Raw genomic sequence first — 19,978 nt, 5'->3', positions numbered from 1 at the left:
AGTGAACGGGCTCCACAATGAATCTGCCCGATGTATCGCGTTGTGGACTGCGCACGGTGTCCTGGAGATATTAACCCTTTAACAATACGGTCGATTTTCACGTTGAATTCTAAGTAGACTGTAATAATAAATCTGCCAAATTATTTCCCTCTTAAAGATGAAATCCAATAAATCAGATTCCGAGACTTTCCCATTATTAAGATTCTTTGGCAGTCGGAGTCATCGGACCGGTTATATATGCAGAGTGTCGAAGTGGAGCGATGGGACGGGAACTGAAATATATCAATGAGGCAAAAAAAAATGCTCGGTTCTCTCCCGGTTCAAAGGAGAATCCATGGGGAATCTGGGAATGTGTTTGCATTTCCAGGACAAAGCTGCCTGCTTTCACTTTCACTTTCCTGTCGGGTCGGGAACTAAATCTGAAGAGAATATGAAGCTTTGTGAAGACCGGAGAGGGAGACTTATCAATAAAGGTCCCGCCATGGGGTTAACGATGACCCTGCTGCTTCTCCTCCTGCACACATGTGAGTGTTACCGTATCTGTATACTGTGTGTATACGCTCCTGCAGCCACAACCCCACCCTCTCCATTATCTGCACTATGTGCACAGGGTTTATGTTACTTCTCATTTATAATACACGTGTAAATATATAAATGTAGCAGAGCTGGCATTGCTCATGGTCGTATCATGAGGTGTAGGATAATAATAGACTGAACTTGATCCACTTAATCTTTTTTCAATCTTGCTCTGCATCTTGTCCATTATTTCCGGGGCTGCAAGAAACTAGTGACAAAAATGATCTGCTTGTTGATAGCCCTTATTGTTCGTGTATATAATGTATCATGAAATCATTACACACGTGTGTTCTTCATATATTAATCATCCTGAGGTTCGTCATCCTCTCATGTTCTCAGAGCAAATTTGGGGCAATTAATTATCGGTTTTATGCTAGAGAAATCGTCGCTAGTCTTAGTAAATATCCCCCAATTTTGGTTTTCTTATTCATCTTGCTATGGGAAAAATATTGGTGTAATCGAGACTCGTCCTGTAAATCCAGCTGCTTCTTGATGGAGTAATCAGGCGTGGCTGAGATATTTCAGTATTACTACATAATACCTGCACATCTAGTTATACAGAATTAAGGCAGGTGCAGGCCACCGCATTTTCGGTCCTAAAACATCGAATCGCACTCGGACCAATGTTATTATTCTATAGGGCCGTGCACATGTTCGATTTTATCCTCGGACCGAGGAAAAACTTGCAGCACGCCCAAGTTGCCTCCATTAGGCTATGTGCACACAGTGTGTTTTTTCCTCGCAGAATTGCACCAAAAATGCATATCCCATGACTTCCTATGACATTTTGCAAGTTCTGTGCACACGATCAGAAATTTTCCTGACGGGATTTCATGTGCGGAAAAAAATGCAGCATGTCCATTCTTTGTGCGTTTTTGCCTATACAGTGCATTGGCAAAAACGCATCAAAAACACATGAAAACGCTGCGGATTTTCCAAAGCGTTTTTGCTGCTAAGAGGTGCAGAAACGCCTAAATCGGATTGCAAGTCTATGAGTCCGTGAAAAAAAATCGGGCTGCACTCGGATGACATCTGATTGCGGTGTGATTGACAGAATGGAGAAGGTGGAGAAAACTTTCTTTTTTCCACCTTCTCCTCATCCGAAAACAAATCGGATCATACTCTGATCACACTAGAGAAAATACAGTCATGTGACCCCTAGTCATAGGGCCACCCAGAAATGTCATACAGTGGTCTTATAAAAGTTATCAGAAACGGTATTTTCTGAAGCTCTAAGTTCAGAGGTCACAATATTTCCCAATATACTTTCCATATCAAGTATTCGCTGCAAGATCTCTGCATGAAGTCACTGAATAGAAATTCTTACAGCTTTATTTTAGGGAATATCCTGTCCTGGTGGTGTGACGCTCGGGCGCAGCGCCTGTAACCGGCCCGGCAGCTTCATGGTGTCATCAGGAAGGTTCATAACCTGAAATGATTCAGTGTCAGTGAGCAGAGATCTGTAAGACCTTGAATAAGTGACGCAAAAAATACTCGATAATGGAAAACTTATTATGATTAATAATGCAATATCTCTAAGATTAATGTCCCTTTTTGGAGGAATGTGAGAGAGAAGGAACCCGGAGATGGGAGCGGAGGAATGTGCGGGGATATTAATGTTATCTATTAAGAGGAAAAAGTAAAGTACTAAGAACAAGCTACAGTGGAATTAAATGTATATACACACATACTGTACATGTGCAGATACATACCGTATATACTGTATATATGCACGCACATATACATTATTTGAGGCTAAGTTGATTTTAGCAGATTTTCTGCTGCGTATTCATTAGCGTAAAATCTGCAACGCTTTATAGTTTCAGCAAAGTGCATAAGATTTTAAGAAGTTTATCCACAGCATAATCTGAGAGGAGCTGGAGATTTGAGATCCCAGTAAATCAATTTATGCTGCAGATACAGGCGCGAGTTTTACCCTTTGTCATGCACCTTATTTGCAGCTGTATGTTCCTCTGCGGGTATCATTGCGGGACCCCCAAAGGCTGCAGCTTTCTGGACTGCAGGGGTATTCGAGGTGCAGAAAGTAATGGAAATCTAACAGAAATGGCTGTATTCATTAAAAGTGGCATGAAAAAAAAAACATCCCGGCCCAGACACAGAGGGCGCCACCTCACTTCTAGTTTAAAGCGGAGCCCTAGCAGAGCTATGGGCAGAGAGTGACATGACTCGGCTTTGTAGGGCCATCAGGGGTTAAGTGTCTTGTAAGTAGCAGGGTATGGGGGTCCCCATAGGAGGGAGGTCTAATAGGGGGGGGTTTTAGGGCATCATTTAGGGACATATAAATAGGGTGGGTGAGTCTGTGGGGGCATTCAGGGCACGGTGACACAACATGAGAAGGTCCTGCCCAATTTTTTTCTATGTTTGTGTCAGCTATAACAGAGATCTAGTTCTGTATCATGATGGTGTCAATTCGGTTTGGCGGTGTGAAGGGGTTCTTGGATTTGGTGGAAAATTTTTATTGGGGGGGTTGTGCATCAAGTAAATGGCACCCTCCACTTGTGTTTGGAATTTGGAGATGGCCTGGCGACGTTTTTGGGGCTCTTCAGGGTGGGTTTGCCTGGGGGAAGACTCGGTGGCATGGTGAAGGTTTCCGGTGACGGAGGTGCCCTCGAGCTGATGGTCGCGGCTGGGGGCAATGCTGGAAGTTCATTTCGGGAAATATCAAGAAACTTCTTCTGCCAAAAGTTATTATTATTTGTTTGATATAACAAACGCCAATTTAATCCAACAATTGGATTTGTCTTTATTTCTTGGTTGGTTAAAGGGGTTGTTTATATGCCAGGTTATTAATGTGCAAAGAAGGACTCTACAATACTCTACAACACTAACCACTAAGTCAAATTATATGTTTGGCTCTCACAGAGCTCCTACAAGTCCCATCTCGATGCCAGTCCTCCTGGGACAGACCACCGCTCTATCTCCACCTCCCCGCACTGTGCCCTCCCTCGGGGAACGGGATGGGTGTGATCTTCTATCCTCACACCATACACCATTCATCCCTCTTCCTTTATAGTGACTGTTGTACAAGTGAACAGTTAAAGGAGTTTTCAGCTCTTATGTAAAAGTTAGCAGTGGGAAGCTTTGCAAATAAAAGAAGAAAAATAAGACATTTTTACCCCCGGAAACTGCCCCAAGCTCCAGTGTCTCCTCTACGATGGTCTCCACTGGTCCATAAAAGATGACCTGACCATGGGACCACTAATAGGCTGCAGGGTCAGTGGGTTCTGGTCAGGGCATCTCTTTACTGTCACAGCAGCAGCAAACTCAGAATAACTACCACCACTAACTTTAACATAACAGTAGAAAACCCCTTTTAGGATCACATAGCTGGACTGGGATGAAAAACGGCACTGATACACAAACCTGCCCCATATCGCATACACTGTTGCCACATATAATTACAAAACAGCGGCAATGAACATTATTGACATTTTTTTCAAGATTATGACCCTTCCCACTCCCTCAACTATGAAAACTACACAAGAAGGAAAATAAAAGTAAAAGCTAGAACGACACAATGACGCGGGCTGGGACAGGTGTACACTACAATATGCTTCAAAATCCAATGTAGCTGGACATACCTCACTGTTATGCACACACCCGGACTGACTGGCGTGTGCTTGATTTAGTGATTCCACTGTGCCATGAACCGGAGAGTGCCTTGAGGGCGGTAACTAAGTATCCACCCGATCCAACCAAGGTCGCACGACGGCTAACGACACCAGTGCACCAAGGATCAACCGAGCAGAGGGACCAGGTGCTACTCCAGGTCAGACCCCGGACACGGCTGTTGACCCACACCGGGGAATACAGGAACAGGCAGGTTAGGCTGGCACACAGACTGGTGGGGGTATTGGTAGGCACGGCTGGCGTACAGACGGGGAGGTACTGGCAAGCACGGCTGGAGTGCAGACTGGATAGGGTCCAGTACAGACTGGGACTCAGGAACAGAACCACAGATGCGGTAGACAAGCAGAGCAGAGAGGAACCGCTGGAGCGGTGGTCAAGACAGAGCAGAGAGATACCGCCAGAGCGGTGAGCAAGGCAAAGCAGGGCGAAACCGCCAAAGCGGTGAGCAAGGCAGAGCAGGGCGAAACCGCTGGAGCAGTGAGCAAGGCAGAGCAGACAGATACCGCCGGAGCGGTGAGCAAGCAGTGCAGGGCGAGACCACCGGAGCGGTGAGCAAAGCAGATCAGGCAGGAGCCGTCGGAGCGGTGAGCAAGGCAGAGCAGAGAGGAACCGCCGGAGCGGTGAGCAAGGCAGAGCAGGCAGGAGCCGCTGGAACGGTGAGCAAGGCAGAGCAGGCAGGAGCCGCCGGAGCTGTGAGCAAGGCAGAGCAGGCATGAGCCGCCGGAGCGGTGAGCAAGGCAGAGCAGGCAGGAGCCGCCGGAGCGGTGAGCAAGGCAGAGCAGGCAGGAGCCGCCGGAGCGGTGAGCAAGGCAGAGCAGAGAGAAACCGCCGGAGTGGTGAGCAAGGCAAAGCAGAGAGAAATCGCCGGAGCGGTGAGCAAGGCAGAGCAGGCAGAAGCCGCCGGAGCGGTGAGCAAGGCAGAGCAGGCAAGAGTCGCCGCAGCGGTGAGCAAGGCAGAGCAGAGAAGAACAGCCGGAGTGGTGAGCAAGGCAGAGCAGAGAGAAATCGCCGGAGCGGTAAGAAAGGCAGAGCAGGCAGGAGCCGCCGGAGCGGTGAGCAAGGCAGAGCAGGCAAGAGTCGCCGGAGCGGTGAGCAAGGCAGAGCAGAGAGGAACCGCCGGAGCGGTGAGCAAGGCAGAGCAGGCATGAGCCGCTGGAGCGGTGAGCAAGGCAGAGCAGGCAGGAGCCGCCGAAGCAGTGAGCAAGGCAGAGCAGGCAGGAGCCGCCGGAGCATTGAGCAAGGCAGAGTAGAGAGGAACCGCTGGAGCGGTGAGCAAGGCAGAGCAGGCAGGAGCCGCCGGAGCGGTGAGCAAGGCAGAGCAGGCAGGAGCCGCCGGAGCGGTGAGCAAGGCAGAGCAGACATGAGCCGCCGGAGCGGTGAGCAAGGCAGAGCAGGCAGGAGCCGCCGGAGCGGTGAGCAAGGCAGAGCAGGCAGGAGCCGCCGGAGCGGTGAGCAAAGCAGAGCAGAGAGAAACCGCCAGAGTGGTGAGCAAGGCAGAGCAGAGAGAAATTGCCGGAGCGGTGAGCAAGGCAGAGCAGGCAGGAGCCGCCGGAGCGGTGAGCAAAGCAGAGCAGGCAAGAGTCGCCGGAGCGGTGAGCAAGGCAGAGCAGAGAGGAACCGCCGGAGCGGTGAGCAAGGCAGAGCAGGCAGGAGCCGCCGGAGCGGTGAGCAAGGTAGAGCAGGCATGAGCCGCCGGAGCGGTGAGCAAGGCAGTGCAGGCAGGAGCCGCCGGAGCAGTGAGCAAGGCAGAGCAGGCAGGAGCCGCCGGAGCGTTGATCAAGGCAGAGTAGAGAGGAACCGCCAGAGCGGTGAGCAAGGCAGAGCAGAGAGAAACCGCCGGAGCGGTGAGCAAGGCAGAGCAGAGAGAAACCGCTGGAGCAGTGGGCAAGGCAGAGCGGGCAGAAACCACCGGAGCGGTGAACAAGGCGGAGCGGGCAGGAACCGCCGGAGCGGTGAGCAAGGCAGAGCGGGCAGGAGCCGCCGGAGCGGTGAGCAAGGCAGAGCAGGCATGAGCCGCTGGAGCAGTGAGCAAGGCAGAGCAGGCATGAGCTGCCGGAGCGGTGAGCAAGGCAGAGCAGGCAGGAGCCGCCGGAGCGGTGAGTAAGGCAGAGCAGAGAGAAACCGCCAGAGCGGTGAGCAAAGCAGAGCAGAGAGAAACCGCCGGAGCAGTGAGCAAGGCAGAGCAGGCAGGAGCCGCCGGAGCGGTGAGCAAGGCAGAGCAGGCAGGAGCCGCCGGAGCGGTGAGCAAAGCAGAGCAGGCAAGAGTCGCCGGAGCGGTGAGCAAGGCAGAGCAGAGAGAACCTCCGGAGCGGTGAGCAAGGCAGAGCAGGCAGGAGCCACCGGAGCAGTGAGCAAGGCAGAGCAGGCATGAGCCGCCGGAGCGGTGAGCAAGGCAGAGCAGGCATGAGCCGCCGGAGCGGTGAGCAAGGCAGAGCAGGCAGGAGCCGCCGGAGCGGTGAGCAAGGCAGAGCAGGCAGGAGCCGCCGGAGCGGTGAGCAAGGCAGAGCAGAGAGAAACCGCCGGAGTGCTGAGCAAGGCAGAGCAGAGAGAAACCGCCGGAGCGGTGAGCAAGGCAGAGCAGAGCGAAACCGCTGGAGCGGTGAGCAAGGCAGAGCGGGCAGAAACCGCCGGAGCGGTGAACAAGGCAGAGCGGGCAGGAACCGCCGGAGTGGTGAGTAAGGCAGAGCAGAGATAAACCGCTGGAGCGGTGAGCAAGGCAGAGCAGGAGGGAAACCGCCAGAGTGGTGAGCAAAGGCAGAGCGTAGGGAAACCGCCGGAGCGGTGAGCAAAGGGAGAGCAGAGATAAACCGCCGGAGCGGTGAGCAAGGCAGAGCAGGAGGGAAACCGCCGGAGCGGTGAGCAAAGGCAGAGCAGAGGGAAACCGCTGGAGCGGTGAGCAAAGGCAGAGCAGAAGGGGACAGGGCTCTGTTCACACGGATCAGACTGGAAGGGAAAGGCAGAACCAGATACACACAAGGTACTTGCAATGAAGTAGCGAGTGGACTCTAAACTCACAATCGGAAGTACAGTGACAATGAGTACGAGTTAGGTGCAGGTTCAGACTCTGCAGGAAAAGGGAAGGTACGGATATAGAGAAAAACAGGTAACAGGCTAGGAGAGTGTACAGACAGGAACTGAGTGTTCAGACAGGAACTGACACTGCAGCGAGATACAGGAGCGAGTCTGGGTATACGGCCCCCAGAATGGCGGACAAACAGGCTAGTAGAGTGTTCAGACAGGAACTGAGTGTTCAGACAGTAACTGACACTGCAGCGAGATACAGGAGCGAGTCTGGGTATACGGCCCCCAGAATGGCGGACAAACAGGCTAGGAGAGTGTTCAGACAGGAACTGAGTGTTCAGACAAGAACTGACACTGCAGCGAGATACAGGAGCGAGTCTGGGTATACGGCCCCCAGAATGGCGGACAAACAGGCTAGGAGAGTGTTCAGACAGGAACTGAGTGTTCAGACAGGAACTGACACTGCAGCGAGATACAGGAGTGAGTCTGGGTATACGGCCCCCAGAATGGCAGAACGAACAGGCTAGGAGCGTGTTCAGACTGGCCTGGGAATACAGCCTCCAGGAAGGTGGACAGGGAGGAAACCAGAACGGGACCTGGCACATCAGAGGCAAGGGGCCCTCTGAAGGTAAGAATTGCTCAGGCACCAGCTTCAAGGTGGAGCTGGTTTAAATATCAAGTGACAGACAGCAATAGGCTGGGGACGCATTAGGGGTGTGCCCACAGCAGCTACAAGAAACAGGAAGTAACCGGGCCGCCGCCCTAAGCAGTCAGAACAGAGACAAGCAGACAGCATGAATAGAAGCCAGGCTAGCAGACTGGAATGAAGATCAAGTTTGCGATCTTGCATAGTGGGAGATGGTGCACTATGCAAGCCCGCCACCAGGTATGTTTCACTCATGTTCATAAAGATGAACAAATCATGGATCCGCAAGGACTTTTCTACCCCTGTGTCATCCTGGGGAGACTAAAAGCTTGAGGATTTTGGAAAATCACCTCACCAACCATTTTAAGCAACTCTGGGGCAATTGATGCCACTTAAGTGGTGTCTGTGCCACAATTTTTGGAAAAAATGGAGACTCTTTTTGGAGTCCCCTTGCTGTGTTTTACATGACGTTGGCATCGTCAATTCCAGGTGGGCCGGGTCGCTCCCCCCCCCCCCTTTTAACCGTAAGAAACTACATACACTATGGCTTGGGGTAACACAGATGGTTGAGTCTGCAGAGCTGTTTACTCATACTATAGCCTGGGAATCAGAGGTCTGCTCCAAAGCTTCAGTGACTGCTAGTCAGCGTAGTAGCCCAGCTGTGAAGCTAGCTACACCGCCTGTGTATCTAATAACAATTTTTTACTGCATCTAACCCAGCCAATCATTTTGGGCTAGTAGCAGTGTCTCATAGTCAGCTTAGTAGCCCATCTGAAGCAAGCTACACCACCTGTGTATCTAATAACAATTTTTTACTGCATCTAACCCAGGAAATCCTTTTGGGCTAGTAGCAGTGTCTTGTAGTCAGTGGAGTAGCCCATCTGAAGCAAGCTACACCGCCTGTAGATCTAATTACAAATTTTTAACTGCATCTAGCCCAGGCAATACTTTGGGCCTAGTAGCAGTGTCTGCTAGTCAGTGGAGTAGCCCAGCTGTTTTGCAAGCTACACCGCCTGTAGATCTAATTACAAATTTTTAACTGCATCTAGCCCAGGCAATACTAGTAGCAGTGTCTGCTAGTCAGCGGAGTAGTCAAGCTGTTAAGCAAGTTACACCACCTGTAGATCTAATTACAAATTTTTAACTGCATCTAGCCAGGCAATACTTTGGGCCTAGTAGCAGTGTCTGCCAGTCAGCGGAGTAACCCAGCTGTTAAGCAAGCTACACCACCTGTGCTTTGGACACTTAATTTTTTCAAAGGAAACGCTTCGGGCCCCCGGGACACTCAGTCAAGAGCATCGGGGAGGTGGCCCAAGGCAAAGGGGCTGGGACTGGTAGCACACCTTGCGGCGGACCGCCAAGCTCGATCCTTATAAAAGCTTTTTAACTGCAGCCGCTTTAGTGGACGCTACTGGAGCTGGAATTACCACGGCTGCTGGCACCAGACTTGCCCTCCAATAGATCCTTGTAAAAGGATTTAAAGTGTACTCATTCAAATTGCAGAGCCAATTTAAATTACAGAGCTTAGACCTGCCTCCACCTCGGGGGGTCTCGACCCTCCAGTGGACAGGCACCAGTATTGGGAGAGCTGGGCTGGCCGTCAGGGTCCACCGCGGCTCTGGCACAAACCCACCGACACGGAGGTTGCACGGGCAGGAATGGTCTGGCCGTGTTGGCTTCGCACTCCAGCGTAGTCCCTCTGCCCACTCGTGCCCGTAACCTTAAAGGGATGCGCAAGCGGCTTTTCTTCCCACGGCTGTTCCCCGCCCAGCAGGAACGTGGGGGAGCTCAGGCCGGCCTTCCACCGTACTCCCTTACCTTCCTCGCCCTCTTTCCTTCTTCTGTTCTCCATCTAACCCCTCGGCTCTGTGTTGTTCTCTCTCCCTCCAGCTCTCTCCTTCTCACAGGTGGACTACCGCGTGTATTCACACTGTGGCCAATCTTTTGGGCCCAGGCGTAAGAAGTCGTCGAGGTAATGGATAATATGTGCCCCCTTAGAAACGTCCATGATGACCCATTCGAGGAAGCAACTAAACGCCTCAAATAGTGAGCAGGATATGGAGCACCCCATGGGCAAACAGCGATCTATATAGTATGGTCCTTCCCAGAAGCAGCCCAATAGGCGGACACTATTCGGAGGCACAGGTAGTAAGTAACCAGAACGCCCCCTCAATGTCTGTTTTGGCCATTAGGGTGCCCCTTCCCAACTTCTTTACCCGGCTGATTGCCTTGTCAAAGGAGGTACAGTATATACTACTGTACTTGGTTCCGTGTCGATGTTGTCGTTTACTGCTGAAAAAGAGAATGGACAGCACCTCCAAAAGCATACGATGATCTAATGCCTCTCGGCAAAAATATATAAAACTGAACATGAGGTTCTTAGTTTAACATTCTGATCAGACTGTATGAAGCCCACTGCCACCTCGTAGTGGGTCCTAACATTTCCTGCCTGAATGGGAGCGGAGCCGTGCTCCAACCACCGCCGCAGCGACAATGCACCAGCAGGGCGGGCGGCCTGGTGCCTCACAGCACCCATGCTGCAAGGCCGAGTCCCCATGACTCCAGGCCGCGCCGCCCCACAAGCAGAAAACCACAGCAACAATGGCCGACACACTGCACCAACACCACAAGAAAGGAGCATTGTGACTCACCTTCCTCAAGCTCTCAAGTGAGAGCAAAAATAGGCTGGACCCTCTTTGCAGTCTCCTGCTAATTAAAATCACCTGCCAAATGGGAGGAGTGCACATCCGGAATAAAAAGGGACAGATCATGCATTAAGCTGAAAAAGAGAGGTGCTTTGAAGGTGTTTTCTATGTGTTTCTATGTGTTTTTGTTTGCCTGCCATTGGTTTTAACGGTGTTCGACGAACCATTCGGTGAACATGCCGGTGTTCGACGAACCGAACCCGAACACTACGGGGGTGGCTCAACACTAGTCATGATTCCCATGTTCTCTGTGCCAATGGACGGTCATGTGTGTGTAGCACCCTGAGGATTCGGCTGCTACAGGGGTATTACACCTCAAGCCAGAGGTGTGGTATTCCACTCCCGGGTAAGGATGGAGTGTGGAACTGAGCTCAGTAGGCTGCATGCACTACACACATCCCATTTCCGGGGGACAGACCAATGGTACTCCCACTAGAGAAATGTGCAGGTACGACAGTGTCTGTCCCTGGCTGGAGTGGGAGGGGGGTGGAACATCCCAGTAGTGTAGGGGCAGATAGGGGGAGCAGTCTGGGTAGTGCTAGGAGCTCATTGGGTGCTGGTCACCTGAGCTCACACATAGAGGGAGTATATAAGGTGGGAACCATCTTAGATCAGGGTCAGTCAGTCTGTCAGTCTTTTGTAGAGGTCAGTCAGTCTGTCAGTCTTTTGTAGAGTGAGTCAGAGGAAGAGAGCAGAGGAGAAGAGCAGCTCCAAGGCCCAGAGAGAGAGAGGAGAAAGAAGGACCCAGAGGGGGAGAAGAGAGAACTCCAAGAACCCAAGATTAGATCAGCGGGTGAAGAGTTGGCACAAGGGTACCGGATCCCAAGCTGGTGGAGGGCATTAATCCTTAGCCAGAGACCGGAGGTCGTGGGCAGGATCTGCCACGACCACCCACTAAATCCACCCGGAAGGCAAACCAAGAATAGGGTCAGGGAACCCAGAGACAAGGGTTTACCAACAAGAGGCCCGAGGGAGCCGGACTTAGGTGGATCCCTGGTGGGGAAGGCCAGAGAGAAGGAACGTCAGAAAGGGAGCTCAGGATCACGCTCCAGAATTACTTGGGAGTTGGCCGAGTCCAGGACCTGGTGGACGCAGCACGGCTCGGGCGGTCACTCAAGGCCGGAGTGACCAGCATAACAGCAGTAAGTAAAGACCCTGAACTGCACAGCCCGACTCTGAGTCTCATTACCATCCTCACTGCACCCCCACAACCACCATCCTCTACACCTGACCCCCTGAGGCTATACCCCTCCCGTTGGGGGTTATACTACCTGAGCTGCACACACATCACCAGCCTCAGCGGACCCTGCTGCAGCGGCGGCCGTATTGACCGCAATTCAACGGGTGGCGTAGTCGACATAAAAGAACATCTAGTAACATCTATAAGGACTGCCACACACTGAGCTTGACACCCTGGGCACGGACCGGGTCACCGCCACTCGGAGACTACAACCCCCCCCCTATCTGATCCGGCTCCGGGTAATCCCCCAAACAACACTGGCCCAGGGGGCGCGTCAACTTTGGCGTAGTCGGCAGGATTACGTGCCCGCAACAACCGGGTACTGCGTGCCTGAAGAAAAGTTCACCGTTACCTTAAAAAGAAGTCTCCCGCCGGTTCCGGAGGGTCCCCGCCAACGGACCCCATCACAGGTCGTTTCCCGCCGGTTGTCCGCCATTTGCAGCTTTTTCCCGCCATCCATGGAGTTTCCCGCCACTGGGAGACGATTCCCGCCATTTCCAAAGATTTCCCGCCTTGGAAGAGCGGACGCCATTATGGGCGTGCCAGAGGGTGGCAAAAGGCCACCTCCCATCGTGGGCCAGGTCGAAGAATGGCGCCAAAAGCGGAAACCGCGCCCACCAACAGAGACTGTGATGCTGGAAGTGTCCATCAGCGTAAGAGAACTGCCCCTGGAACTGACAATCACAAAGTTGCCCCGGGACCACCCTAAATGTGGGCGGAGACAGAACAAGAGAGCAAAGATGGGTGTCGCCTGGAGCAGTCTGGAGAGAGCGCACCCGGAGACAAGAAGTCTGGAGAGGAGTCCAGAGAAAGCCTACCCGGAGATGGAGGGAGAGTCAGGCAGCACCGACCCAGTGGTCAGGAGCCTGCTGCAAGCAACGACCCCACTAGGCTTAGTGGAGGTCCTGGCACAGCTCCCCCGAGACCGGGAGTGTGCACAGACTGCGCTGGAGAGCCTCGGACGGAGGATGGCCCGGGTACAGCGAGAGACGTTGGCGGAGTGGAGCTGAGAGATGGCCCAGCAGACCGAAACCCGACAGCGGAGCACGCCACCCGAGACGAGGAGACAGACCGCCTCTGAGGATGGTGCAGGAGGACTGAAGGCCGGAGACGGCGCCGAGAAGGGAGCTGAACGGACGGAGGCAGGTAAAGGGGACGTCTCTACCCCGAGCCGGGAAACCGCGTGCCTGCCCCAGCTCTCCGTCGCAGAGCCCGAAGTTCCCCCTGCCGTGCCCGTCGCTGCATCGTCACCGCCGCCGACTAGGCCTCAACCGGAAACCGCGGCCGCGACCCCTGTGACGTCACACGCCTCGACCTCGAGCGTGGCCAAGCAGGAAATACCATCAGCCTGGTCGCAAGGCCTAGTACCCCCGGGCGCCGCAATTCCAACAGCGCCCCCTACCTCCACGGAGCCACCGGCCTGGTCGCAGGGCCGAGTAACCCAGGGCGCCGCCGTTCTTACGGTGCCCTTTGCCTTTAGGGTGCCCCAAGCCTGGTCGCAAGGCCTGGTCAACCCGGGCGCCGCTACCATCAACGCGCCCTCAACATCTAGAGTGCCGCACCTGGGTGAAAATCTATTTGCCCAGCATACGTGCCCGGATGGGCAGCCCTTTGTATGGCCCCAGGAGTACATTCAGCTGGAACTCCAGAGAGCAAGGCCCATGTGCGAGCCCCTGATTCCGGTTCCGAAGCCCGTCAGGAGGACCCAGCCCCCGCTAGAGGAGGCACAGTTTGAGTGGGACCCCACCGGAGAAGACCTCATGGGGTTCACTCAGGAGACTCGGGCGGCCGCAGCGGAGCGTGCAGAGTGCTGCCGGCAGCAGCTCGAAGTCTTCGAGAGGGAGCGGAGAGAGAGGCGGGTCCGGGAACAGCAAGCACAGATAAGGAGCGCGGAGCAGAAGAGCCGGACCAGGAGGAATCCCCGTGCAGCTCATGGTCCCCCTTCCACCGGGACTGTGATAAAATTCAACATGCAGCATGGGTGGGGCTTCATTAGAGACCATCATACCCCCGGCGACGTCTTTGTGACCCGCAGAGACGTAGAAAGCCATCTGCCGGAGGGACACAGAGGTCGTGACCTGTATGTAGGGGACGAGGTCACCTTCACCCGGCACAAGTGTGCCAAAGGACCCTACGCCCTCCATGTGCATCGCCTGACGGAGGAGGAGCTGCGGTGTGAGGAGGAGCAAGAGGGCCCGGACGGGCCTGAAACTGAAACCAACCAACAAGAAAGAGCAGGAGGACGCCGTCGTTGAAGTACGGTAGAGAGAGACTGTATAAAGTTGCCCGTCGGGGTACCAAGAACTGTTACTTATTTAAAATATGTTCCCCGTTGGGACAAAGTGTGAACTGATGCCCATGTGTCCCTAGTTCCTAATACCTGGCCGAGGACTGAGAGCGGCCATATCCCCTTTGTATATAGTTGCGCTTCCTAAAGCGCCCCCTACTGGTTTTATGGGAAAACCATTTTTCTTCAAGAGACTGTCGCACTTTACCCGGTCACAAGTTACACCGTGACCGGAGGAACCAGCGACAGGAATGTTTACAAGAATGTTATTTATGAAAACGTTTTATTGCTGATATATATATGATGTTTTATATGTTTATATGTTGATGTTTATGAAAAATAATTGTATGTTTTGGATGTTTTTATCTTTAACAGCCCGAGGACGTGCTGTGATTTACCAGGGGGGAATGTAGCACCCTGAGGATTCGGCTGCTACAGGGGTATTACACCTCAAGCCAGAGGTGTGGTATTCCACTCCCGGGTAAGGATGGAGTGTGGAACTGAGCTCAGTAGGCTGCATGCACTACACACATCCCATTTCCGGGGGACAGACCAATGGTACTCCCACTAGAGAAATGTGCAGGTACGACAGTGTCTGTCCCTGGCTGGAGTGGGAGGGGGGTGGAACATCCCAGTAGTGTAGGGGCAGATAGGGGGAGCAGTCTGGGTAGTGCTAGGAGCTCATTGGGTGCTGGTCACCTGAGCTCACACATAGAGGGAGTATATAAGGTGGGAACCATCTTAGATCAGGGTCAGTCAGTCTGTCAGTCTTTTGTAGAGGTCAGTCAGTCTGTCAGTCTTTTGTAGAGTGAGTCAGAGGAAGAGAGCAGAGGAGAAGAGCAGCTCCAAGGCCCAGAGAGAGAGAGGAGAAAGAAAGACCCAGAGGGGGAGAAGAGAGAACTCCAAGAACCCAAGATTAGATCAGCGGGTGAAGAGTTGGCACAAGGGTACCGGATCCCAAGCTGGTGGAGGGCATTAATCCTTAGCCAGAGACCGGAGGTCGTGGGCAGGATCTGCCACGACCACCCACTAAATCCACCCGGAAGGCAAACCAAGAATAGGGTCAGGGAACCCAGAGACAAGGGTTTACCAACAAGAGGCCCGAGGGAGCCGGACTTAGGTGGATCCCTGGTGGGGAAGGCCAGAGAGAAGTAATGTCAGAAAGGGAGCTCAGGATCACGCTCCAGAATTACTTGGGAGTTGGCCGAGTCCAGGACCTGGTGGACGCAGCACGGCTCGGGCGGTCACTCAAGGCCGGAGTGACCAGCATAACAGCAGTAAGTAAAGACCCTGAACTGCACAGCCCGACTCTGAGTCTCATTACCATCCTCACTGCACCCCCACAACCACCATCCTCTACACCTGACCCCCTGAGGCTATACCCCTCCCGTTGGGGGTTATACTACCTGAGCTGCACACACATCACCAGCCTCAGCGGACCCTGCTGCAGCGGCGGCCGTATTGACCGCAATTCAACGGGTGGCGTAGTCGACATAAAAGAACATCTAGTAACATCTATAAGGACTGCCACACACTGAGCTTGACACCCTGGGCACGGACCGGGTCACCGCCACTCGGAGACTACAACCCCCCCCCTATCTGATCTGGCTCCGGGTAATCCCCCAAACAACACTGGCCCAGGGGGCGCGTCATGTGCAGCAGAGTGGGTGGTGTTCTCGCCACCCTGTATTCCTGATGTCGATGCACAGTCACGTGACCATACTCATGCGATTTATGTACTTGGGGTCCAATACTGACTGAACTCCTTTACTTTGCTTCTGTTGAGAGAAGCCTGGGGAGACTCACCCACAAGTATACAAATCACATACATGCAGTGATATGACCGTGTACACACACGGAGAATACAGGAGAATCATGACAGTGGGCACATCACACGCTGTCTATAAGAGGGATTCGTGTGAGAATGTCCTTCCTTGACAAAAAAAGTAAAAATCCACTTATACCAGTAGGGATGGAATCACTGGACTGACTGGGATCCAGAGAGAGAGAGAGTGGAAATTAGTATTGCGTCTAAAAAAATAAAGAAAAAAAGTTATGAAAAAAACTAAAAAATAAATGTAAAAATTCAAATCACCTTTTCCAAGACAAAAAAAAGGAAAAGAATAAAAAGCAAACACATTTGGTATTGGTGCGTTCGTAAAAGTCCGATCTTTTAAATTATGGAATAAAATGAACCCGATCATTAAACACCGTGTAGAGAAAAACAAAATCAAAACGCCAGAAATGTTTTTTCTTGTCATCTCACTTTCTTAAAAAATGTAATAATAAGCAAACAAAGCGATGTACTCTGACGTGTTTCAGTACATTATGTGGGAAAATAAATGCTGCCATTCAAAACTACAACTCGTCCTAAGAGGGTTAAGCAGATGTTGTTCACTAATTGACAACCTCTTTATGGCCAGGTTCAGGAACTCTATGGCTTTAGTGATGGCTTTATGCAAAAGATTAAACTTTTATCTAAGCAGCCCCGGGCAAAGTGTTACACGCACGCCGCTAGGTTCAGATAGGGGTAAGACAGGTTACATGAATTCTTTGGAATCCTGGGGGAACCGTTACTCAGGGCGACCATAGACCAGGTGCTGCAGCTTCTCTCAGGCACACAGGGGTATTGACCTCAGGCACAGACACGTAGGTTGTTTCACTTGCTGACCAGACACACTCGACAAGAATCCTCATAAACGGTAGAACAGTAGCATTTAATAAGAAGCCGCACAGCCAGTGCAAGTTAAGTCTTATGAGCAACAGGATCCAGTGACACTGACAGCAGCATGTTGCAGTGACAGAGACCATGATTCCAGTGATGTATCACTTAGTTTAGTGGGTGCAGCAGTTGTGGTAGAATCACAGTTTTTCTGCTGCAGATCTAGCAGAGCTCTGAATGCTAAGCTGTGTATAACCCCACCCACACCACTGATTGGCAGCTTTCTCTGTATAACCCCGCCCACATCACTGATTGGCTGCTTTCTGTAAACTCTGTATATTCACAGAAAGCTGCCAATCAGTGGTGGGGGCGGTGTTGGACTAGGGGGCACAAGACACGTAGTCCCGTAGTGATAATATCCTGCTGATAAAACTCTGATAGCATTGAAACAGCAAATCACAGCCCAGTTAGTGACACATCTCTGGAATCAGGGTCTCATTCCCTACATCATGGTGCTCTCAGATTACATAGTGAAAACCTGCTGACAAATTCCCTTTAATTGTGATCAGATTGAGAACTTAGTGAGCCTGGGATTTGGGAGTTCTGTCTAACCAGAGCTGGTCTGCTATGTTAAATGGGTTGTCTAGTCCAAACTAATCAGTCTGCAGTCACTCTGTGTGACTGCAGATGTATGAATCCCCCCAGCACATGCACTGTGCACTGCGGGGATTCGCCAGTTTCAGACCCGGGAACGGAGGGTATGTATGAGTTATACAGACTCCTGGCCAGTGGGCACGACCTCGCTCTCTATACACTTCAAGTGTATATAGCGAGGCCGCTGGTTTGGACCAGACAAGCCCTTTAAATTCTGTTGATTTTTTTTTCTTGTCTCCTCCCAGTTTTAAAATGTTCATGTTTATGATAGCGCCATCATACTCCACCACACTTTACATTTCACAGGGTACATGTACCAGCAGGATATGATATTACAGCGTGACACATAGCTCAACGCATACCAAGAGGAGTGCGTGCCCCGCTCACAAGCTACAATATATGAGGAAATAGGGCAAACACAAAAGGTAATAAAAAATGCTTGTTGTGTATAGTCTGACCATCAGTATAATAAATAGGGATTTTCAAATAACGCTGCATGAACCGGTCACCAGCCAGAATGTGTACAAATACAGATATAAAGTGATACTGAGTGTGTGGAAAAGAGAACGGGATAGTTAGTTAGTTTAATGAGGTGATAGGCTAGTCTAAAGGAATTATTTCTTAGGGCATGCTTGAAACTGTGGATACTGGGAATTAACCAAAATGCCTGGGGTAGTGCATTCCAGAAAACTGGTGCAGCACGAGGGAAGTCCTCAAGACGAGAGTGAGGTTCGGATTATAGAGGATGTTTGTCTTAGGTCATTAAATGAGAGGACGGATAGGGTGGCAGACAGAGATGAGGTAGGAGATGTAGGGTGGTGAAGAACTGTGGAGAGCATTGTGTGTCATAGTGGTAAGTTTATATTGGACTCTGTAGCGGATGGGCAACCTGTGCAAGGACTGGCACATGGTGTCGGCACCAGTGTAGCGGTGGGATAAAAATATGATCCCACCTGATGTATTTATGATGGATTGAAGTTTAGCAAGAGGGAGATCGATTAGTGGAGAGTTGCAATAGTCCAGGAGAGAATGAATCAGAGCAACAGTAAGAATTTTTGCAGAGTTAAAGGTGAGGAAAGGTTGAATTCTAGAGATGTTGTTGAGGTGTAGGTAACATGAGCGAGCGAGTGATCGGATGTAGGGAGTGAAGGAAAGATCTGAGTCAAATAAAATCTCAAGACAGTGGGCGTATTGCTTGAAAGTTGTAGTAGAATCACACACAGAATTGCCACATTAAGGCTTAGATAGGTGAGTAGATGGGGGGGGGACACAAGGCGTTCAGTTTTTGACAGATTGAGTTTTAGACAGAGGGAGGACATGATGTTAGTGACAGCAGACAGACAATCACTGGTATTTTGTAATAATTCAGGGGTGATGTCAGGAGAAGAGGTGTGTCATCAGCATAGAGATGGTACTGGAAACCGAATCTACTCATGGTTTGTTCAATAGTGACGGTCTATAAGGAGAAGAGGAGGGGACCTAGGACTGAACCCAGAGGAACCACAACTGGAAGGAGAAGAAGCGGGAAGAAGAGCAGGCAATATATACAGTGAAGGAGCGGTCAGAGAGATAGGAGGAGAACCAGGAGAGAACAGTGTCCTTGAGGCCAATAGTGCGGAGCATAGTGAGGAGGAGCTGGTGATCCACAGTGTCGAATGCTGCAGAGAGATCCAGGAGATCAGCAGGGAGTAGTGACCATTAGATTTAGCTGTTAGTAGATCATTAGAGACTTTAGTGAGGGCAGTTTCAGTAGAGTGTGAGGAGCGGAAACCGGATTGTAAAGGATCAAGAAGAGAGTTATCTGAGAGACAGCGGATTAGATAAGAGTGGACCAAGTATTCCAGGAGTTTAGAGATAAAGGGGAGATTGGAGACCGGTCTATAGTTGACATTGCAATTCTGGTTGAGAGTTGGTTTTTTTAACTAAAGGGTTTATGATGACGAAATTGAAGGAGGATGGAAAAAAATTAGAAAAAAGTTAGGGGTTAAATATTTTAGTTCAGTGAGTGGTGACAGCCAGACAAAATGACTAGAGGAGGTGAGAGGGAATAGGGTCATTAGTGCAGGTAGCAGGGCAAGAAGAAGTGTGGAGCTGGGTAACATCTTCTTCTGTGACCGGATCAAAGACAGAAAGCGAACTTGATAAAGTGTTCTGGGTTTAGGGGGTGCAGCTATATCATGGGCACTTTCCAGTGTTTTATTATAAGGTTTCAAATCCAAACTGGGTTAAGAGATTGAGGAGATTGGGGCCAATGATGACTGCAAATTCTTCATAAGCTGCTGAGTATTGATAGCAGATCGATAAGTGTGGTAAGTGGGGTTTCATGAATGGACAGTTATTGATAGAGAATAAAAGAAGGTTGTAGTCAGAAAGAGGGAGAGGGGAGTTAGTAAAATCATACATGGAGCCGAGCCGGGAGAAGACCAGAACCAGTATCTTCATGCGTAGGAACGTTAGGAAGCTGTGAAAGCCCAAGAGAGGAGTTTAGAGACAGGTGATGAGTGGCAGATGGGGAGAGCACATCATCAATGGGGAT

At 51.4% G+C, this 19,978-nt stretch overlaps 1 protein-coding gene across 2 annotated transcripts in view; it reads left to right on the top strand.

The window, feature by feature from the left end:
* Positions 1–247: 247 nt before the first annotated feature.
* Positions 248–19,978, top strand: part of LOC141162506 (uncharacterized) — an 82,155-nt gene continuing 62,424 nt past the window's right edge. For both annotated transcript variants that reach the window (XM_073648680.1, XM_073648679.1), the window contains exon 1: positions 248–524. In XM_073648680.1, coding sequence (XP_073504781.1) covers positions 335–524 — 190 coding nt within the window. In that variant the 5' untranslated portion in view covers positions 248–334. The remainder of the gene's footprint in view (positions 525–19,978) is intronic.

Source organism: Phyllobates terribilis, unplaced genomic scaffold (genome assembly GCF_046119375.1).
Source record: "Phyllobates terribilis strain yellow unplaced genomic scaffold, ASM4611937v1 Scaffold_9__5_contigs__length_417890890, whole genome shotgun sequence".
Taxonomy (NCBI): Eukaryota; Metazoa; Chordata; class Amphibia; order Anura; family Dendrobatidae; genus Phyllobates; species Phyllobates terribilis.
This window is presented reverse-complemented; position numbering and strand designations above follow the sequence as displayed.